Genomic DNA, 23,578 nt, shown 5'->3' on the forward strand with positions numbered 1-23,578 from the left:
TAATTTTAATGTTATATGTATAATTTATGATGATGTATGTTATGTCATTATTGTTATTGCATTTTATGATTTATTATTTACCCTTTAAATATTCTACAAATATAGTTATCTTATGTTGTTATCGTGCTACATCATATGAAACAATTGTTTGCCTTCACATGATATTTGTATAAATTAAATTTATATCTTGTTAAATATTATACTACCTTTTACTCAAAATTGAAAAAAGAAAAATTTTAAAAATAAAATAACATTCGTATTTAGAAACTCAAGAAAATCGTATCCTAACTTACGGGGTTTTGATTTTCTCGAAAATCTAAATACACAAATCATTTCAATTAAATTTTTTAAATCTCATCGGGAATTAAAAAAAATTTGTGTCCTAACTTACGGGACATAATCTTTTTTTATTATAACATGGGATAATCAAACTCTTTCAAAATAAAATTTTTCGGCATTTATTCTCGTATCGAGAATTTTAGATATCGTGTCCTAACTTACGGGATGTGATTCTTTATCTTGAATAACGCGAAAGTATGCTTCTCTCTTTAAATTTTCATTTTAATACAAGGATCGTATTTTTAATTCTTCCAAGTTCTCAATTTTCGACATCAAGACATTAGCTAATCAACTAGGTACCAATTTTTGGGCGTTACGAGGGTGCTAATCCTTCCTCGTATGTAACCGACTCCCGAACCTGTCTTCTGAATTTCGTGGACCAAAATTGTTGTTTTAATAAAATCAAATCGTTTATTAAAAATAACCACTTTTCAAGGTGATCCGATCACACCTCAAAAAGGATTGGTGGCGACTCCCATTTTCATTTTCAAAATCCAAGTCGACCTCATTTTCATCAAAAAAAATGGTGTCAACAGCTTGGCGACTCCTTTGGGGTCTAAAATAAGAGAGTCAAGCCATGTGTTGATTATTTTTGTCTTTTGTCGAAGATTGAAAACTTGACAAGATCCTTTTATTGCACTTCATTTGCCTTTATTTTGGCCTTTATTATTTTGTTTATAATTACTACTTTATTCTGAGTTTAGATGTATATTTTTGCACATTGCATTGCATCACCGTTGGTCACCCCCTATTAAGTGGGAGTGAGAAGCTACGCCTTCGTTAGGTTTTCACCTCCGCATGGGATAGTGAATCGCTTCCGGGATACATCTGTACTTATGTCTTCGTGAGATTTTCATCTTCGCATGGCCATAGTGAAATGTATTCCCCTGAACTGAACTCGGTCCATATGAGCCTATAATGGGTGAGGATCGAGGAATCTGCTGGTTCGGGTACCTTTACTTTAGAACCAAACCACATGTAGTGAGCCATAGGAACCCACCTAGATGGAACTACGCCAAACCTTAGTGCTTACCCAAATGGATGTTGTATTTATTGTCATTTACTTTAAATCTTCCTCTGTATTTAATACTAATTTGCTTTGTTTGTGATTGCATGGCATTTTCATTCTAAAAGAGGTGTCGATTCACGTTCAGTATCTAGATAGAAAGCTTATCATGGAAAAGGGGTTTTTTGATAAAATATAAGATAATGCGGCTGTGCGAATATGGGCTGAGATGACACAACGGGAGAAAGGCGATAGTCTTATTGAGGGGCACATGTCAAAATTGTGGGATTTCACTCGTATCAGTGTAATCCAGAATGATCTTCGAGAAATGAAGGAAATTTGGGATCAATGGGATAACGAGACCAAGCAGCTGTTCTTTTGTAACTACGGTGACCTGCCTTATCTGCTCAGTGTCAAAGTGGACAAGTATTTATTTCGAGCCCTTGCTCAATTTTGGAATCCTGCCTACAGTTGTTTCACTTTTGGAAAAGTGGACTTGACGCCTACTGTGGAGGAGTATACGACCTTGCTTCGGTGCCCAAAGATTAAAGTCGACAAGGCTTATTCTAGAGCTGCTTGTGTCCCTCCGTTGTTAAAGAAATTGATGAACATCACTGGGATGAGTGAGTAATGGGTTGTTGCCCAAATCTAGCAGAAAGGCGACAGTAAATGCGTTCCTTGGAAAAGCTTGCGAGATTTAGTGCTAGTACACCCTGATGTAAAGAAAAGGGTCGATGTCTTCGCTTTAGGTATCTACGGATTAGTTGTTGAATGGAGGGCTCCTTGGTTGATTCCTGATGATATATTATACTGGTGCGGAGATTTTGACTGGGTTCCTCTGCTCGGGATATGGGAAGCTATTGGATATGCTCCTCTACTTGTATCAAGACAGTTTAGATCACGACAATTCATACCAGCAACGCAGGGACTGGCCGAATGTGAATTTTCCTATAAGGAGGATAATTACAAGAAAAAGGTTCGAGAAATGTCTATTGCATGGAACCAAACTCGTCGAATGAAGATCTTAGTTGTGGGATCGGTAATGACCCCCGAGTACAGTCAGTGGCGTGATCAAAGGGTTAACAATAATATCTCGGCGTCAAATCCAGAAACTGCTCGATCTTTAGAAGAACAAGAATTTGAAAAGAGGAGTTTTGAGTTAGGGAAGAAAATAGAACAACTAGAAGAAGAAAAAATGCAATTAGGACTGGATGTGGACATTCAAAGAATAGAGGCCGACAAATTAAGAAAAGGAAAGAACAAGGCAGAAGAAGATTTAGACAGCCTGAAGATGGATTACAAGAAGTTGCGTAGGTCAATAAGAACTGCCGACTTGGGTAAAACGTCTGACCAATGGTGACAGGAAATCCAGGAGGAAAAGACGAAAGCTAATCAATGGAAAAAGAAATTTCAGGATTCTCGAGCCAGAGAAGTTGCTTTGAAAAAGAGTCTACTAGTCTGCCAAAATGAGAAGACGGAGTTGAAGGTCCGAGTAACTGAGCTAGAAAGGTCACTTCACCAACACCGTAGTCGTAATTCTGCAGTTGAATTAAAGGAAAGCTTGGACAAAATTGAAGAATAAAACGGACAAGTAGGAGAGCTCCAGGATGCATTGCAAAATAGGGAACTCCGAATAGAGCTTCTGGAAAGAAGTAATGAGCAGTGGCAAGGGCAATTCCATCGGTCTCAAGATCAGATTAGAGACAGAGATTATATTATGGGCGAGGCAGTGACTCAAGTACGCGAGGTAGCTGATTACCTGCAAACCCTAGCGGTTCGGGCAGATCTATTAAGTTTAAAGTATGAGTCAGAATCGGATCGCGGCCAAGAATTAGCTTGGCTTCTTAGAAAGGTTAAGGCTTTGAGTATAATGGCAAAGTCGTATATGTAATCTATTTTATGTAAAGAAACTTCTTCTCTAGTAAAGTTTTCTAATGAAGTTGAATTAGAATCAGTGCCTCTTTTTGGATTCATATCATGCATTTACATTACATCATATGCATCAAGTTCATAAAATGACTCTAATAATTTAAAATATGACAGTTACCCTGGAAACTGACAAAAACCCGTCGATCAAATATCGCTACGGTACTCGTCGTCAAAAAAAAGTAATGGATCAGAGGTTAGAAAAGCTAGAACAAATGCAAAAAGAAATGCAGGATAAGATGCAAGAACAATTGGATAAAATCCAACAAGACGCACTGGAATCCCAAAGAATTATGAGCCAACTGGCACAATTATTGGTTGATAAAGGAAAAAGCCCTCTAATCAATTCGGGAGTCGATCAGGAGGACCCTGTTTATCCTCCAGGCTTCACTTCGACGAATACCTAAGCACAACCAGAGATGCGCCCGCAGAGAGCACCTGTCACTATTAGGCCCCAATACCAGGATGGCACCGCAGTACCTACGAATTTTCAAACAGGTTCGGGTTCTAATCCCGGAGAGAATCCTACCAATCCCATGGTTCCTAATCTTGATGACGTGGCAGAAATGGAGAAAGCAAAAATGGATCTGTCAAAACAACTAGAAGACCGGTGTAAATGGCTAGAGGAGAAGTTTAAAGCCATGGAAAATGCTGATTACCACTGAGGAATGGACGCTAAAGATTTGAGCTTGGTACCTGATTTGGTCCTCCCTCCCAAATTTAAAATGCCGGAGTTTGAGAAGTATAACGAGACAAGTTGTCCTGAAGCTCATATGACTATGTTTTGCAAAAGAATGATCGGATACATCAACAATGATTAACTACTGATTCATTTCTTCCAGGACAGTTTGATCGGGTCGGCGGCTAGATGGTACAATCAATTGAGTCGGGCCAACATCCATTCATGGAAAGATTTGCCGCAGGCCTTTATAAAGCAGTACAGACATGTGATGGATATAGCACCCGATCGAATGGTATTGTAAAACATGGAAAAGAAACCTAATGAGAGCTTCCGAAGTATGCTCAGAGATGGAGGGAGGTGGCAGTGCAAGTTCAACCACCACTTTTAGAGAAAGAGATAACCATGCTTTTTATCAATACTTTGAAAGCTCCATTTCTCAATCATATGTTGGGCAGTGCCACTAAAAGCTTTTCAGACATAGTGATGTCTGGAGAAATGATAGAGAACGCCATAAGATGTGGCAAGATAGAAGCAGGAGAAAGCACTAAAAGGTCAGCACCAAGGAAGAAGGAGCACGAGATAAACAATACAAGCACATTTAACAAGGACCATTCTAAATCAATCACAGTGGGACAAGCAAGAGCAGTAACTGCTAATCAGCAAGGTTCTTCGAAACAGGAATCTAGTCCAAGGCCAAATGTAGAGAGACCTCAATTCACACTCATCCCAGTGACGTATAGGGAGTTGTACCAGAACTTATTTGATGCACATGTGGTATCTCCATTTTACCTAAAACCTATGCAACCTCCATACCCTAAGTGGTATAACGCAAACGCCCAATGCGAGTATCACACGGAAACTAAGGGGCACTCGATTGAGAACTGCACTACACTCAAGAAGTTAGTTGAAAAACTTATCAATTTGGGGATCGTAAAGATCGGTGACTTATCAGGACCAAACGTAGCAGGGAATTTGTTTCCCAATCATGATGATAAAGGGGTGAATGAGATAATTGAGAATGGAGGAAGGAGAGTTAAAGCCAATGTAGCAGAGATAAAGACCCCCATCGAATGGGTTTGGAAACAAATGATGAGAGAAGGTCTCATCAAGCAAGATTCAATAAAAAGGTCTGAAGGAGCAAGGAAATTTTGTGAGCTCCACGCAGAAGAAGGCCACGACATCCAAAAATGCACTGAGTTCAGAACCATGGTGCAAAACTTAATGGATAACAAAGAGTTGGAGTTTTATGAAGAAATCAAGGGACAGAGGGAGAAGTTTATGCTTCAGAGGAAGGATCTGAGGGGAAAGCACAAAAGGATAATTACCCAGTGGTGATTATTTCAAACCAATGAGCAAAGAATCTGGGATACAAATAGCGCCAAAGGTCATAATCTAAAAACTTGTATCCTTTCCCTACAAGGATAGCAAAAAGGTTCCTTGGAATTACGACTGCAATGTGACAATCACAGGAAAAGAGAGCTTGGTAAATGCTTCAGAAGAGGACGAAGGATTCTATACACGAAGTGGAAAATGCTATGATCCGGCAAATGCAAGAGTGGAATCTGGAAAAGGAAAAGCCTTAGCAGTTGAGCTGGGAAAAGCAAAAATGGACAAAATTGAATCGCATGTCAATCAGCTAGTAACTAAAAATGAGGCTAGAGAATTTCTAAAATTCTTAAAACATAGCGAGTACAGCGTGGTAGAACAATTACATAAGTAACCGGCTCGTATCTCGGTGCCTGAGTTGCTTCTAAGTTCAGAGATACATCGTAATGCGTTGATTAAGGTGCTAAATGAAACTTATGTCGCTAGCGATATCTCAGTGATTAAGTTGGACCGCTTGGTTAACAATATAAGTGTCGACAATTTCATTTTCTTTAATGATGATGAAATACCGCCGGGGGGAAGAGGAGCCACCAAATCCTTACATATCACCGCTCGTTGCGGGGAATATACGTTGTTGGGTGTGCTAATTGATAATGGATCGGCCTTGAACGTCTTACCCTTATCCACCTTAAGCAAGTTACCAGTGGATAGCTCTCACATGAAATCATGCCAGAATATAGTGAGAGCATTTGATGGTACCGAAAGGAGGGTGATGGGAAGAATATAAATACCCCTCTTGATTGGCCCAAATACATACGAGGTGGATTTCTTAGTCATGGATATCAAGCCTTCGTATAATTACTTGCTGGGAAGACCCTGGATTCATTCAGCAGGAGCGGTGCCTTCATCATTGCACCAGAAGTTGAAATTGGTAACAGAAGGCTGGTTAATTACGATTAGCGCTGAGGAAGATATCATTGCATCGGTAACTAGTGACGCACCATATTTGGAAACGGATGATGAGGCGATCGAATGTTCCTTTCGATCCTTAGAATTCATAAATGTGACTTTTGTCGTTGAGGGAAAGAAGATCCCGATGCCCAGAATATCCAGAGTCACGAGGATGAGACTACAAATGACAGTTAGGAGAGGAGCTGTGCCCGGAAGAGGACTGGGAAGATGCCTTCAAGGAAGGATAGAGGCATCAATGGTAAAGGAAAAACGAGACCGTTTCGATTTAGGATTTAAACCAAATGCTAAACAAATAAGGAAAGAGTTGGAGAAAAGACAAGAGAGGAGGAAGGCGCGTTTGAACGGAGGAGAAGGTGATTGGGAACCTATGACTTTCCCTCAAATATCCAGGACCTTCGTATCAGGGGGAACCGTGTATTCTGGACTAAGAACTCCAAGAAAGAAGATCACGAAGGAAATGTTAGGAACCCTGAACATCAATGCCATATTTGAAGAAGGACCTGAAGAAAGAAGTATATCAGGCATCTATCCCTTTGAACCCGGGAGTGTTCTAAATAATTGGACCGCAGAAGAAATGCCTGAAGTTTTTAGAGCTTTTCCAGAGTAATATTCAAAACATACTAATTGTTTTAAACCTAGAGAAAATGAAAACTTTTTGTGAGATGAAATGGGCTTATATTTGAACATTTTGACTGCAATGAAATATATATTTGCAATTTCTTTTTTTGAGTATATATTCTTTTAAGATTCTTTCATTCTTTCGTATGAATAGTCATCTTGGATGCTTTTATTCCAAATCATTCTTTCATTAATTCATGACCATACTATAAATAAGAATTCTTAAATTCACACATTCCCTGTATATTCTTTGGTACCTATAACAGGTCCCAAGATATCAATGACATGACTGACTCTACTATGGACTTAGAAAACCCTTTTGAATGAGATATGTGTTTAGAGCAATCTCAAGATTTTGAAGATAACATAGATTGCAACCTATCTCTGGACTTGTTGAGGATGGTAGAGCAGGAAGGGAAACAAATCCTACCTCACGAAGAGACGGTAGAGACGGTGATCCTGGAAGAGGGAAATGTGGTGAATATTGGCACATGCATAGCTGAAGAAGTAAAACAAGACCTTATTGAGTTGCTTCGAGAGTTTAAAAATGTCTTTGCATGGTCATACCAAGATATGCCTGGGTTAAGTACTGATATCGTAGTTCACCGTCTTCCTATAAAGGAGGATTGCAAGCCCATTCAGCAAAAACTCCGAAGAATGAGGCCGGATGTTGTATTAAAAATAAAAGAGGAGGTGCAAAAGCAATTCGATGTTGGATTCCTGCAAGTAGTTAAATACTCCGAATGGGTAGCCAACATCATACCCGTCCCTAAGAAAGATGGGAAAGTACGAATGTGTGGAGATTACAGAGACTTAAATAAAGCTAGCCCAAAGGATAATTTTCCCTTGCCTCATATTGACACTCTGGTAGATAACACGGCGGGGCACTCACTGTTTTCTTTTATGGATGGTTTCTCGGGATATGAAGAAAACTATATTCATAACCCTATGGGGGACTTTCTGCTATAAAGTGATGCCATTTGGATTGAAAAATGCGGGAGCCACATACCAAAGAGCCATGGTGACCCTTTTCCATGATATGATGCATGAGGACATTGAAGTATATGTTGACAACATGATCGCAAAATCCCAGACGGAAAGAGAACATGTGCAGGTCATAAGAAAGTTGTTCTTAAGATTAAGAAAGTTCCAACTCAAACTCAATCCGGCCAAATGTATCTTTGGAGCTAGGTCAGGGAAACTTCTGGGGTTTGTAGTCAGTGAAAAAGGGATTGAAATTTACCCAGACAAAGTCAGGGAAATTCGAGATTTGCCTCCACCACGTACTCAGAAAGAAGTTAGAGGTTTCTTAAGAAGGCTGAATTATATTGCTCGATTTATTTCACAATTGACTGAAAAATGCGACCCCATATTTCGTCTTTTGAAAAAGCACAATCCAGATGTGTGGAATGAAGAATGCCAGGAGGCTTTTGACAAGATAAAACAGTACTTGTCCAATACTCCAGTATTGTCGCCACCAAGGCCAGATAAACTATTGATTCTGTATTTAACAGTGTTCGACAATTCCATGGGATGTGTGCTTGGTCAACATGATGAGACGGGAAGAAAAGAGAAGGCGATTTATTATCTTAGTAAGAAATTTACTGAATGTGAAATGAGGTATTCGCCTATTGAAAAATTATGCTGTGCTCTGGTCTGGACGACGCGAAGATTGAGATAATACATGCTCTATCATACGACTTGGTTAATTTCAAAGTTAGACCCTTTAAAGCATATGATGGAGCCGACTGCGTTGAATGGGAAGATGGCTAGGTGGCAGATTCTACTCTCTAAATTTGACATAGCCTATGTAAATCAGAAGGCTGTTAAAGGAAGCGCGATAGCAGAATTTTTGGCTAGCAGAACTTTAGAAGACTATGAACCTCTGAATTTTGATTTCCCAAATGAAGATTTGATGTATGTTGCAACTGCTAAAGAGGATCCCCACGAAAATCACCCTTGCAAGTTAAGCTTCGACGGAGCTTCAAATGCTATAGGCAATAGAATTGGGGCAGTCCTCGTGTCCCCTAGTGGAGATCATTATCCTTTCACTAGCAAATTGGACTTTGATTGCACCAATAACATGGCTGAGTATGAAGCTTGCATTATGGGCATCCGAGTAGCCATAGAGCGAAAAATTAAGATTCTAGAGGTATACGGAGACTCTGCATTAGTAATTTACCAGCTCAAAGGGGAATGGGAAATGAGAGACCCGAAGTTAGTCCGCTATCGAAAATTGGTTTTGGAATTGATTAAGGAGTTTGATAGTGTCACCTTTTGTTATCTCCCACGAGATGAAAACCAGATGGCAGATGCTTTGGCCACTCTAGCCTCTATGATCAAGGTAAACAAACTAGAAGATATGAAGCCTATTCAGATCAACATTCATAAGGCTCCAGCCCATTGTTGCAACATTGGCAATAAAGAGGAAAAGGATGATCACCCCTGGTATCATGACATATTACGATATGTAAGGATTCGTGAGTACCCCGACCATACGACAGAGAATGATAAGAGGACATTAAGGAGATTGGTCATTGATTATGTCCTAGATGGGGAGATTTTGTATAAAAAGGGAAAAAATCAAGTATTGTTGAGATGTGTGGATGCTGTCGAGGCCAAGAAAATTTTGGAAGAAGTGCATGAAGGTATCTGTGGAACGCATGCTAACGGTTTCACGATGGCAAGACAAATTATGAGATTTGGGTACTATTGGTCCACCATGGAAGTGGATTGCATTAGTTACGCTAAAAAGTGCCATAAATGCCAAATTTATGGTGACAAAATGCATGCACCACCTTCACCCCTTCACGTTACGATTTCTCCATGGCCGTTCTCCATGTGGGGAATAGATGTCATCGGGCCAATATCTCCAAAGGCTTCTAATGGGCATCGTTTTATCTTTGTAGTTATAGATTACTTCACTAAATAGGTGGAGGCTGCTTCATATGCTAATGTCACGAAGTCAACAGTTAGCAGGTTTCTGAAAAAAGAGATCATTTGTCGATACGGGATGCCTAAAAGGATCATATCCGACAATGCGCTGAACTTGGACAACAACTTAATAGCGGAAGTTTATAGTCAGTTCAAGATCAGACACCATAATTCGTCACCATACCGCCCAAAAATGAATGGTGTCGTGGAAGCAACTAACAAAAATATCAAGAAAATTGTAGGGAAAATGACTGAAACCTACAAAGACTGGCACGAGAAATTACCTTTCGTACCTCTGTCATATCGTACCTCTGTTAGAACCTCTATTGGGGCAACACCGTTTTCTTTAGTCTATAGGATGGAGGCAGTTTTACCCATAGAAGTTGAAATCCCTTCTCTCCGAGTATTAGCTGAATTAAAGTTAGATGAGGCCGAATTGATTAACTTTTTCTCATTTGCTATCTTGATTAACTTTTTCATTTCGAGATTTGTTCTCAATAACATTTTGTTTGTTCATTGTGATAATCTTTTTTTCAAACAGCTGAAATAACGATTAATGGACTGAATGTTCAAGCAAAAGGAGTTTTTCATATTACTTTAGAAATTTTTAAATAATGCTGGAACCTGAAGCAGGACTGTTGTTTAGAACACACCAATTTTGAAGTTTGAAATGTCTAAAAGGAAAAAGTCTAAGTCAAGACTATCCTTTCAAACTTTATTGTTCAAACATGGATTAAACAAAATGACAAGATGTCATATTGGTAACAAAGCCTCAATGAACAAACAAGCATTGAATGATAAGAAGAGGTTTCTCGGAAAGGAAAATTTTGCAATTATGCATAAATCTTTTGGCGCGACACCCTGGAAATGGTGTAGATAACCAAGGAGATTCAGATCCTGTACCCCTAAATCACAGTAGGAAGAGGATGGTTTTCAATTTTATGTCCCAAATTACGATGGGCTTAACCTTCAAAATCACAACGAGTTGAACTTTGAAGATTACAATGGGGGCAATCCGACTAAGTAAGAGATGAGCATTACCAACCGGACAAGATAGCATTCGAACGCATCGGCAATAATAACTCAAACATTGAAAGATCATTTTCATTTTTGCATTCATGCATACACATTTAGCCAAGATATTTTGATGCATTTCGATCATGATCACTAGGCATAAATAAGTTCATATAGGTCATGTTCCCCAAAGAATAGATCAATGAAGATGGCAGGTCTTGCTTTCCTGAGTTGACAGCGAAGCAGATCGAAGAAACCATAGTTTGCAATTAAAAGATTGAGGCCACAACGGCGAATCTTACCTTCCCAGGCGATGCAGTGGAATAGATTGAAGCTAGAACGGCAAATCTTCCTTCCCCGACATTGCAATCTCATTTCCCTAGCGGTGCAGTGGAACAGATTGAAGCTATGATGGCGAATCTCGCTTCCCCGACATTGCAGTCAAATAGATTGAAGCTACAATAGCGAATCACATTTCCCTGGCAGTACAGTGGAATAGATTGAAGCTACGACGGCGAATCTTGCTTCCCCGACATTGCAATTAAAAGATTGAGGCCACAACGGCGAATCTTCCTTCCCCGACATTGCAATCTCATTTCCCTAGCGGTGCAGTGCAACAGATTGAAGCTACGATGGCGAATCTCGCTTCCCCGACATTGCGGTTAATAGATTGAAGCTACAACAGTGAATCTTACTTCCCCAACATTGCAGTTGAACAGATTGGAGATGGCAGACCTTATCTCTCTGAAGTTGCAGTAGAGCAGATCGCATCCAGTCTGATCTCCCTAAAGTTGCAGTGGAGTAGACCAAAACCATGGATCTTATCCCCTTGAAGTTGCAGCGAAAAATATTGAAGCTACAAGTCAAAACTCTCTGAAGTGCAGTGGAATGGATCGAAGCGACAAGACACAGTGGATCGAAATAAAGCTACTTGAAAAGAGAAGTACCAGGATAAGTCGAGATTCAGCGAAACCGGGCAAAATTGGCCCTTTTAAAGTCTTCGCTTTGTTCTCGTTACACGACAACGAGCAAAGAGGGCCAGCTGTACGGGCCCAATTTTACCCGGGCCTTAAACACCAAACACAAAACAAAAACATAAATAGATTTAAAAACAAAAAATCCCTAAGCCCAATAAAGCCCTAACCCAACATTCAAACCAAACTACCCAAAAGCCCAACAACCCGAGGCCCAATATCGAAACCCCAATGGCCCAAAGTATCAAACCAAACAAGTCAAACCCTAGCGCTATAGCGCCGCGCCTAGGTTATTCAGACCCTCGACCTTCTGGCGCCGCCACCTACCACCGCCATTCATCACGTCCCATCTGCCCCCTACTCTCTGCCTTTGTAGTCTGTCTTCAAGTACCTACAAACAAGCAAGGAAGTGACAACAACAATAGTAGAAAAATAGTAACACAATCGGCTATAAAAGTCGAAGCAAAATGTAACCTTTTTCTCTCACGGACACAAACATTTTTTAAGAAATAGGAAAAGAAAATAGTTTCAAAGGTGATTTCTTAGCATTTCGATTCTTATTCTTTTCTTCTGCGTTCATTTTATTTTTTATTTTTACTTTTCTATCTCTTTATATCTGAAATAAATAGATAAAAAGGGAGTAAAGAACTTACAGAAATACCCTCGGTCGCTTTGTGGAGGTCCCTCCGTCATCCGATATCGGCCTTGATAAGGCGGGTTCAAGGTTTTTTTTAACTCTCGGGTTCATGTAGTTTGGCCTTCAAAAGGGTTTAAAATGGAGGCCAAAGGTAACCCCTCACAACAACTCCGGCCATAGGCCATGGAGGCGGCGGCTATGGCCAAAACCCTAGGCAGTGGAGGATCGAGAGAAAAGCTAAGAGCTCTCTGTTTTTTAACGAAAAAAGGAAACCGAATAGGTTTTTTTACTGTTTTTATTTTTCAGAATGAAACGGCGCCGTTTGGCCCCCGACCGCCCGTGATCCGACCCGCCTCGAGGGATCCGCGTTTTCATAAAGGGGTTATTTATGCAAGACCCTCCCTTCGAAATTGTAGCGCAATTGGGTCTTCTTGTTTTATATTTTGGCCATTGAATTTACTAATAGTTTCATTTTGGTACAAGCTGAAACACCATGATTGGGGGTTGGGAATATTTCCCAGTTGGTCCCTCGCCCTCTGAGCGTGTTTCATTTTGGCCCCGAGCCACCTTCTTTGTTTATTTGTGATTCTGACCCCTAAATTTCGGTCCGTTTTCAATTCGATCCTTAACCTACTTATTCATTTTTTTGTTTGATTTTATTAAGAAAGAAAACAAAATAATTTTATTTATTACTTCATTTAATGTTATTTATTTACTTTCTTTTTTTTCTTTTTTTTTGTCAATATTACATAGGTTTTATCTTATTTATTCATCTTTTATTTGATCCTTTTATTAATTTTTAACCGATTATTATTGCAATCTTATTCTATTAGTTATTTTATTGTCATTTTCAAGCATTTTTAATATTTAGATTTATTAGTATTGTTATTTCATTATTATTATTACATTATCACTTGCATTATTATTATTCATATATTGGCACTAATGTTTGTTAGTTTTAATGTTATATGTATATTTTATGATGATGTATGTTATGTCATTATTACTATTGTATTTTATGATTTATTATTTACCCTTTAAATATTCTACAAATATAGTTATCTTATGTTGTTATCGTGCTACATCATATGAAATAATTGTTTGCCTTTACTTGATATTTGTATAAATTAAATTTATATCTCGTTAAATATTATACTACCTTTTTACTCAAAATTCAAAAAAGAAAAATTTTCAAAATAAAATAACATTACGTATTTAGAAACTCAAGAAAACCGTATCCTAACTTACGGGTTTTGATTTTCTCGAAAATTTAAATACACAAATCATTTCAATTAAAGTTTTTAAATCTCACCGGGAATTAACAAAAAATTTGTGTCCTAACTTACGGGACATAATCTTTTTTATTAAAACCTAGTATAATCAAACTCTTTCAAAATAAAATTTTTTGGCATTTATTCTCGTATCGAGAATTTTAGATATCGTGTCCTAACTTACGGGATGTGATTCTTTATCTCGAATAACGCGAAAGTATGCTTCTCTCTTTAAATTTTCATTTTAATACAAGTATCGTATTTTTAATTCTTCCAAGTTCTCAATTTTCGACATCAAGACATTAGCTAATCAACTAGGTATCAATTTTTGGGCGTTACGAGGGTGCTAATCCTTCCTCGTACGTAACCGACTCCCGAACCCATCTTCTGAATTTCGTGGACCAAAATTGTTGTTTTAATAAAATCAAATCGTTTATTAAAAATAACCACTTTTTAAGGTGATCCGATCACACCTCAAAAAGGATTGGTGGCGACTCCCGTTTTCATAAAAAAAATAGTGTCAACAATACCAATAATTCAAATAAATAATTCAAATCAATAAACAGACGAAATTTAGAAGCCAATATGGTAAAACAAATTAACATCCACCATAACAAATATAACAAAAATAACAACGAAGGTCTCAGTTACATGTCGAATCAAAATTGAAAGTTTAAATGTATTAGAAAGATCTTTATGAAAGAAATGTTGCAACTGCGAAAGCTTAAATTTACTACAGTACCAGACCTCCTTGTTACTACCTTGAATATGTGCACAGAAAAAAACAAAACGATGCGCTAAAAAAAATCACTCAATGATGATACATTACATTTTAAAATTCAAGAAGTGTAAATATTTAATTTTTAAATTTTGCACACTATAAAAGAAATTGAGATTGAAATAAGCATTCTAAAAGCATTCAATAGCCAACAATAACATTTAATCACAAAAAAAATTCATTTAATTAATTTATCCAAATAACACAAGAAGGAAAACATTCAAACATATCAATGTCGAACTCAGCTCCCAATGACAATCAATAAATAGCTGCACAAATGCCAACAATGATAATATTTCATTGCGCGATAAATACGACCTAATTGATGACCAACCAAACACCAAATGTGAAAAACATAACAATAACAATATTCTCAGACGTTCAAGATAATCCGCACAATAAACAATGATGGGAATCCCTATAGTCTATCACATGTCGACTATATCCGATAAAATTCCAATTAATTTTATTGAATATTTTTAACAATTTATAAAAGTAGCAATTTATACAAATGACCATTATTAAAAACATTTAATGAACTATTACACGAAGTCAATTCCGAATACAAGTAATCACAAATCGAATTTCTAAGCAAGTTTTGCTTAGAATGTTCAATCTTTGACAACTTGACTTTTTACTTCGCCTTGGACGTTTCAGCTACTTCGTTCTATTTAAGAATTAAATCCAACAATTAATAGAATAAATCCTATAATTTCATGAATACAAATACTAAACAAAGTTCACTATCCGATACCGAAAACTACCAATAACTAATCCAAAATTTATTTTGAACAAAGAGAAACTAATTTCGACCATATAAAAACTTCGATACTAATTTAGAAACACGATTAAAAAAAGCTTACCACTAGATTCAGATTTTTCCTTTTTTCCTTTTTTTAAATTTTAAAAATATTAGAAATTTGAGTTTTGATTTCCACAATTCAAAATCAAATTGGTTAAATTAAAATCACTCTAAAAGCGAAGAAAATGTGTTCCCCACTTTCAATTTGGTTCGAAATGAAAAAGAATCGATAAAAAAATTGAAATAGAAAGAAAAAAAAAACTTCCCTCGATTTCGAAGGGCGTGCGGAGATGGTGAGGATCAGGTTTTTTTTCCACGCTTAAATCTTAAAAAAGAAAAATTAAACTTTTAACTTTGGTAAAATGATGTCATAAATACTTTTAACTTTCAGCATTTTACAAATAAGTTCTTAAGCTTCAATTAACTCAATTTTCTCTCTCTTTACAATTTAATCCAAGACCAATCAATACCATTAACTATCGAAAGCCCAACAATAAAGTCTCAACTCCAGAACTAGAATTTCCGATATTAAATTCACTATGGAATAATAAATTCTCAACAACCTTGCAATATTTTATTGAAATTTCACGAAATTTGATACCGGAAAATTTTGTGGCGTTACCTTAAACTTTTATTTTTAAAATATATCACATAAAATTTAAATCTTATTTAAGAGTTAAAATAATAATTTTAATAAATAAAAGGCTTTATTAATATAACATCGATAATTTAAAGATATAATTATAATATTTTAAAGTTTAAGACCAATTTAAAATGAACCATATAATTTAGAGATATATAATACAATTAACCTTATCCCAAAAACATTCTTCGAAGTTTGAATATTTGGGTTTTCTCCAACCATATTTTAGTTTAATTAAATATCAAGTGGTTCCATAAATGGAAAAAAAAGAATAAACACTCATTTAATTACCAAATAAAGTGCATTAATTTAAGGCTTTTAAATCAAAGCTTTACTTGACAGAGACGAAAGAAAATTAGCAAGATAGGATAATTGAAAGATTAGAAAATATATTTACTCTTAATACGTATGATTGGTAAGAATTATAAATATGAAAAAAACAGAAAAAAAAATAGTTTTGTTCTTATTTATTGTATGGTAGAATTAAAAAATAGGGAAAATGTTAAACTATAAGAAAAGAATGAAGAAATCAAGAAAATAATATTTTCTATTATGTTTCAACATGCAGGCTTCTCATGCATTTATACACGAACGTAGACAACTGACGTAAACCAACTAACTGCCACCTAACTACTAACAGACTAACAACTTCAGCAGTTACAAACTAAACAACTTCATTAATTACTCTAACATTACCCTAGCTTGTTTGATTTCTGAACACTAAACTCACTGAAAGACAAGACTCGAAGAGCATGTCGAAAAGAAGAAAATAGCTTAGGCGTAACTGGTTTAGTGAGAACATCTGCAATCTGTTGAAAAGATGGAACAAAGTTGACTTGTAGAAGCCCGGCAAGGATTTTTTCACGAACAAAATGATGATCTATTTCAACATGCTTCATCCTGGCATGATCTATTTCAACATGCTTCAATTCTCAGCTACTGAAACTGCAGAGGAATTATCGCACCAAATGACTGGCAATTTAGACGGGAGGATGCCCACTTCAATCAACAGTTGTTGAATCCATAGAAGTTCAGATACGCAGTTGGCTAAGCTGCGATATTTTGCCTCAGCAGATGACCTTGATACTACTGGCTGCTTCTTTGAGCACCAAGAAACCGGATTTGATCCTAAGAACACCACATACCCTGAAGTAGATCGTCGATCTTCAATGGATGAGGCCCAGTCAGCATCAGAGTAACATACCAGCTCTAGCTGACCTTTAGCAAAGTACAGGCCATGATCCATGGTGCCAGCCAGATATCTCAAAACTCGTTTGATGGCCCTCCAATGAGTGTCACTTGGGGAGTTCATGAACTGACTAAGTTTATTGACATAGAATGACAGATCAGGTCGTGTAATGCATACATATTGAAGCATACCTACAACACTTCTGTACAAATGAATATCAGCAAACGGAGGACTGCCATCTGAAGCAACTAACTTGGGGGTGCTCACCATGGGTGTTGGTGTGGGAGCTGCCCCGATCATTCCAGTTTTGTGAAGTAGTTCAGTAACATACTTCTTCTAACTGAGTAGCATTCCCTGTGATGTACGTTGCACATCAATTCCCAAAAAGAAGCTGAGATCTCCCATGTCCTTAAGACCAAATTTATTGTGAAGATGAAGGACCACATCTTCTATATCTTGATCAGAACTGCCCGTGAGCACAATGTAATCGACATAGACCATGAGTAGCAGATACTTTCCTGCAGATCCTCGAATAAATAAGGAGGAGTCAGCTTTGGATGCTCGAAAACCAAGCTGACCAACAAGGTACTGCTTAAGAGTTTGAAACCATGCGCGAGGAGCTTGTCGCAGGCCATAGAGCACTTTATTCAGCTTGCAAACAAGTTTCTGACCAGAGGCATCCGAAACTTCAAAACCAGGGGGTTGCTCTATGTATAACTCTTCAGTAAGCTCACCATTAAGAAAAGCATTATTAATATCAACTTGTCTCAATGACCACCCTTGCATAACAGTAAGAGCAAGAATAGTGCAAATAGTAGACGCTCGAACCACCGAACTAAAAGTGTCACGAAAATCAAGCCCTGCATGTTGAGAGAATCCTTTTGCTACCAATCGAGCTTTGTACCTATCTACAGATCCATCAGCCTTCTTTTTAACCTTAAAGAGCCACTTCCACCTGACTGGTCTTCGATTCTCTGGTAGTGGACAGAGTGTCCAAGTATTATTGTGGATCAATGCTTGTAACTCACTATGAACTGCCACCTGCTAGCACTCAGATGCCATTGTTCTATGAATGTCAGAAGGAACATCGCAAGGAGAGCAAGGTGCTGTGCTCAAATATGCCTTTGGCTTGAATACTCCAACTTTACTCCTAATAACCATGGAATAGGTATTACATGGGACAGGGTGTAAGACTTGTAATGGTTGAGGTGTAGGTGACCTAGGTGAAGCAGTTGGGGTAGGTAGAACTTGTGTCATATTAGGATAGTCAGACTGAAGTAGGCGTTGTAGGTGAGGAACTAGGCGTTGTAGAGTGATTATTAGAAATAGTGATAGTTGGTGTGCTAGTACAAGGTACTTGACTTAGAGTTAAGACAAGAAGTTTTGCACTAGACTGGGACACAGGGATAGATGAGACGGCTGATGAAAAAAGAGTTTTGTATGGAAACGTATTCTCATGAAACGTGACATGACGAGTAACATAGATTTTACCAGTTGTATCCTGACATTTGTAACCTTTGTATAATGGGGAGTAACCTAGAAACACACAGGGTAAAGACCGAAACTGTAGTATTGTTCTGTTAAATGGTCGAAGGTTGGGAAAACACAAGCAACCAAATGTTCGAAGAAAAAGGTAGTCTAACTTTGTTTTAAATAGTTTCTCACAGGGTGATATATCTCCCAAGGGATGAGAGGGTAACCTGTTGATCAGGAACACAACACTGCAGAAAGCTTCATTCCAGAATGTTAAAGGCATGGTGGCATGAGCTAGCATGGACAGACCTGCTTCAACTACCTGTCTGTGTTTGCGCTCAACATGACCATTCTGTGCTGATGTGTATGGACAAGTGAGACGCTGTATGATCCCTTGCTGAGCCAAATAGCTCTTTAATGCCTGAAATTCCCCTCCTCCATCCGTTTGTAAAACTTGAAGTTTTGTACCAAGTATTCTTTTAGCTTGGCGATGAAACAGTGGAAACACAGTAATAACCTTCGACTTATTCTTCAAAAAATAAAGCCACGTATAGCGTGAGTAGGCATCAGTGAATGTAACGTAGTAATGAAACCCGTTGGACACAACCGGAGCTGGTCCCCAAACATCAGCAACTACCAACTGTAAAGGAGCGGTATATGTAGTGATCAACTTAGAAAAAGGAAGCTTATGTTCCTTACCCAAATGACAAGCAACACAACCAATAGATTTATTATTGTCAGTAAATTGTATATTACATCGTAGAAGTGCCTTTGTAAGTATAGCTCGACAGGGGTACCCTAATCTAGAATGCCAGTCACTGAAAGGAAGCATTGTGCTAGCTGTAAGACACTGAGCATGCTTTGAAGACACACCATCTTCAGTAGACTTGTTGAGATGAAGCCGGTACAAACCATGATGCACGGAGCCTCGAAGAAGCACCTCTCTTGTCCGTAAATCACGCACCTGACACTGAGTAGGAAAAACTCAAACATCACCTGATTGTCTTTAGCAAACTTGGACACAGACAAGAGATTTTTAGTAATGCCAGGAACAAGCAACAAGTATCTCATGTACAATGGTTGAGACCGAGTAAGTAAAGATGATTGCCCAGTAGACAGAATAGGTAGAGCTGAACCATTGCCGACAAACACTTTACTTGGTCCTTTGTATGATCCACTGTCACCAAGTGAGGTAGCCAAATTTGTAAGATGATGTGTGGCACCAGAATCTGGATACTAGGAGTTATCAACCACTGTTTCAAGAGTTGCCACATAGGCCTAAGACTGTGCTGCGCTAGGGGATGGCATACTGACCTGTTGTGGAGAACTACCAACGAATGGATTAGACCAAATAGATGAGGGATGAGTGGGAAAACACCAACCTTGTGAACACCACTGAGCATTTTACTTAGAAGAAGGGATCCAAGGTGCAGCAGTAGGACTGGAACCAACCATGTAAATATTTGCTTGTGGGGGAGGCCTGTAGTTGTTACTCTTGTAGGAAGAGTCAAACCGATAGTAGCAACGGTCAGTAAGATGACCAGCTTTCCCACATAACTGGTATTGAATCCTCAAGCTAGAAGAATGCCCTCGCCTACGTCCACGCCCCCGAGCTGTAGACAACGATCTATAAGCAGGTATTGAACCATTATCAATAGTAGACTCGAGAGACTGATGAGACACCATGTTTGCAGAACTAGAGACTTCACAACTCACAACCTGCTGTCGAGTTTCAGCATCAAGAAGCATGGAAGTTACTCCTTGGACTGTGTAGGGCACCTGACTTGCTGTAACAATGGTAATGACAGATTCATATTCGGGAGAAAGACCATTGAGGATCGCAGTAACATACCCGTGCTCGCTGATAACTTCACCGCAACTAGCCAAATTATCATAGCGGCTTTTAACCTTTATCAAGAACACTTTCATGCTCAATTCACCTTTGCGTTGAGAGTGCAAAGACCTTCGATAGAACATCAATTTAGAGTAGTTTTACTTTCATACAAAGTGACAATCGCATTCCAGATTTTAGCACTGGTGTCCATACCAATAAGATGAGGAAGAACCGTTTGACTAATAGAAGATAATAACCATGACACAAGCGCACTATCTTGTTGTTCGAAGCGTGCGAACTCTGGGTTTTCATGAAGACCACCATTACCATAAGAAAGAAACTGAGTGAGAGGGACCTGCTGCGAGTCCAAGAAGCCTTGAAGCTTATGTGCTTTTACTTCCAAAAGTACCTGTTGTCGCCATAACAAATAGGTATTATCATCAAGAAGAACACTAATCTCTTTGTACAAAAGAACTGACTGTCAACAGCTCCGTCAGTAGTATTGAAAGCCATTTCGACGATGCAAACTGTACAGCAGACAGACTAAAGAAATGACGCCAGGAAAAAACCTATATCTGATACCATGTTAAACTATAAGAAAAGAAAGAAGAAATCAAGAAAATAATATTTTCCATTATGTTTCAACATGCAGGCTTCTCATGCATTTATACACGAACGTAGACAACTGACGTAAACCAAATAACTGCCACCTAACTACTAACAGACTAACAACTTTAGCAGTTACAGACTAAACAACTTCATTAATTACTCTAACAGAAAAAAAATAATTTTTTTAAAAATGCATAATTTTGAATAAACATATATCTCTTATATATTTTCTCTCATCTTAGAATGATTTGCTTTTATGAGTTAATAGTTCATTTGGATAAACAATGAGTGTAGCTCTAGTGAGATTGAAAATAGAGATGACGGTGAGATTAAAATAATGTTGGATATTTTTTTGGATTAAAACGCAATGGTAGTTATGAGATGAAAATGAAAATTTAGTTTGCCTCCTAAACTTATCCAAAAGTACTTAGTTGGTATCTGAATTTTTTTATGGACCTAGTTGGTACCTGAACTTGTATTAGGCTAGTATCTTTGCACTAACACCATTAGTTTATACTGACGTAGCATTGATAGTCAATCTGTTGGTAACACATTACAACCTCTCAATATTACATGTGATAGATACAAATTTAAAAAATTAAAAAACTTTAAAATATAGAAATTAATAAATATATATATATTTAATTTTTGACATAAAAGTTGAACCTAGAAAAAAAATTATACTTTTTTTATTAATTTATTTATTTTAAAGATTTTTTTATTTTTTTAATTTATACTCGTCATGTGGTATATTGAGAGGCTGTCATGAGTAAACACCAAATTGGTTATCAATGCCACGTCAATACAAACTAAATGTGTTGGTGTGGAGGTACCAACTTAGATGACAAAATTAAAGTTCATATACCAATTAAGTACTTTTGGACAAGTTCAAGGGTCAATTTACATATTAACCCATTTTTTTAATTATATTGACATGACAATTCATGTGACAATTCACGTGCGATTTATGATGACATGATACTATTTTGTTTTATATGCTACGATAAAAATAATTTAAAAATTATAAAAAATATTCAAAAATACAAAATTCAAAAATATATAAAATTGATAAAAATTTAAAAGAAAGCATGAAATATACGAAGATTGTCATGCGGGCTATCATATTTAAAACTTAACATGTTATTCAAGATTTCTATTAAAAACTCAAATAGACTATTTTCCAAAATGTTAATAGTTAAATTTGACTTTGTTTTATAAAGTTGAAGGCTAAATTAAGCTCTCTGAAAATAAAAAATTATAAATATTAAATGTTAAATTTAATATTATACCAAAAGTAAATGAATAAATAGATATAATTAAAAGTTAAGAAGGAAGAGAAATGGTTAAAAGAGTAGTGTAAAGCCCAAAATCTGCCCGGGCCCAACAGTCCAATTACAAAAAATAAACCCAAACAATTATAGCCCAAATAAATCAAAAAAAAACTTAAAGCCCAAATAGCCCACAACAAAAACTTTCAGCAGCAAAGGGAGCAAAACCTAACCCTCTCCAGCGCCGCATGCACGCCCCTGCCCTTGGGCGCCGCTCCAACTCCCCGCTCGCCGCCGCCGCACTTCACCATGCTCGTCTGACACCTGCAAAGAATTGAATGCAATAACAAATGAAGAAGCACGCCGGCAATACTAGTAGTTAATAGATAATAAGGAAAAGAAAACCATTTTGATTCGGCTATAAAAGCCCGAATCTCACCGTTGTATTTGTTACGAACACACATAAAAGAAAAGAACACAGATATTGAAATAAAAAACAGATTGGAGATTCTAAGAGGTTGATAAAGATCTTATTATATTCTTTAGTTTTCCGTTTTCATATTGTTTATTTTTCTCATTTATTTCATTTAGTTGTTCACTCATCTATTCTACAAATCCATTTTTAACAAACAAAATAAAATAAAAAAGGAAAATACCTCAAACCCTCAGCCGCATCGTCGGAGGTCTCTCCGTCACCGAAATCGGCTCTAAAGGGACGGAGTGAAAGGCCTTGTCTGGTGGCCATCGGGCCAGAAAAAGTGGCCTTTGAACGGGGTTCAAAACGGAGCTCAAAATAGCCCCATTTGCGTATCGTCGGCAACCGCTATGGCGGCGCCACGGCTCAAAACTTGGCCGGATGTTAGGGGGAAATGCCGAGAAGAGAGACCGATGATTCTCTGTTTTTTTTTTTGAAAATGAAAGAGGGAATGATTTTTTTTGTTGTTTTTTAGTATTTATAAAGGAGTGAAACGGCATCGTTTCAAGAGTGGCCGACCCGCATGCGCCCTTAGTCCCTCCACATTATTGTTTTGTTTTAATTTAATCCTTCTGCTTGTTTCTTTATTTTTTTTAATTTGGCTCGGCAAATTTGCTGCATGTTCCAATTTAGTCCGCGCATAAATGTTGCGCTTCAGGACTTGGGTATATTTCCCGATCAGTCCTTTGTACTTTGCGCGTGCTTCATTTCAGCCCCCCTGAACCTTTTATTTGCGAATTTGGCCCCCAAATTATTGGTCTGATTTCAATTCGATCCTCGGCCTTTTAAACTTCAAGTTTTTTTATTT

The 23,578-nt window shown here is 37.6% G+C and overlaps 2 protein-coding genes and 1 long non-coding RNA gene across 3 annotated transcripts; 2 read left to right on the top strand and 1 right to left on the bottom strand.

Moving 5' to 3' along the window:
- The first annotated feature begins 3,939 nt into the window (after positions 1 to 3,939).
- Positions 3,940 to 6,066, top strand: LOC105789543 (uncharacterized). Its single transcript, XM_012616915.1, has 5 exons — positions 3,940 to 3,963; positions 4,114 to 4,245; positions 4,299 to 5,284; positions 5,379 to 5,592; positions 5,740 to 6,066. The coding sequence occupies exons 1-5, from the start codon at positions 3,940 to 3,942 to the stop codon at positions 6,064 to 6,066; spliced, it is 1,683 nt and encodes a 560-aa protein (XP_012472369.1).
- Positions 6,067 to 8,607: 2,541 nt separating this feature from the next.
- LOC105789544 (uncharacterized) lies at positions 8,608 to 9,801 on the top strand. The gene is made up of 2 exons (XM_012616917.1): positions 8,608 to 8,866; positions 8,969 to 9,801. The coding sequence occupies exons 1-2, from the start codon at positions 8,608 to 8,610 to the stop codon at positions 9,799 to 9,801; spliced, it is 1,092 nt and encodes a 363-aa protein (XP_012472371.1).
- A 12,521-nt stretch (positions 9,802 to 22,322) lies between these two features.
- LOC105789812 (uncharacterized) lies at positions 22,323 to 23,220 on the bottom strand. The gene is made up of 2 exons (XR_001132319.2): positions 22,952 to 23,220; positions 22,323 to 22,619 (listed from the first exon to the last, which is right to left on the bottom strand). It is a non-coding gene; the product is annotated as an uncharacterized LOC105789812 (long non-coding RNA).
- Between the last annotated feature and the right edge of the window lie 358 nt (positions 23,221 to 23,578).

Source organism: Gossypium raimondii, chromosome 11, assembly GCF_025698545.1.
Source record: "Gossypium raimondii isolate GPD5lz chromosome 11, ASM2569854v1, whole genome shotgun sequence".
In the NCBI taxonomy this organism is placed as follows: Eukaryota; Viridiplantae; Streptophyta; class Magnoliopsida; order Malvales; family Malvaceae; genus Gossypium; species Gossypium raimondii.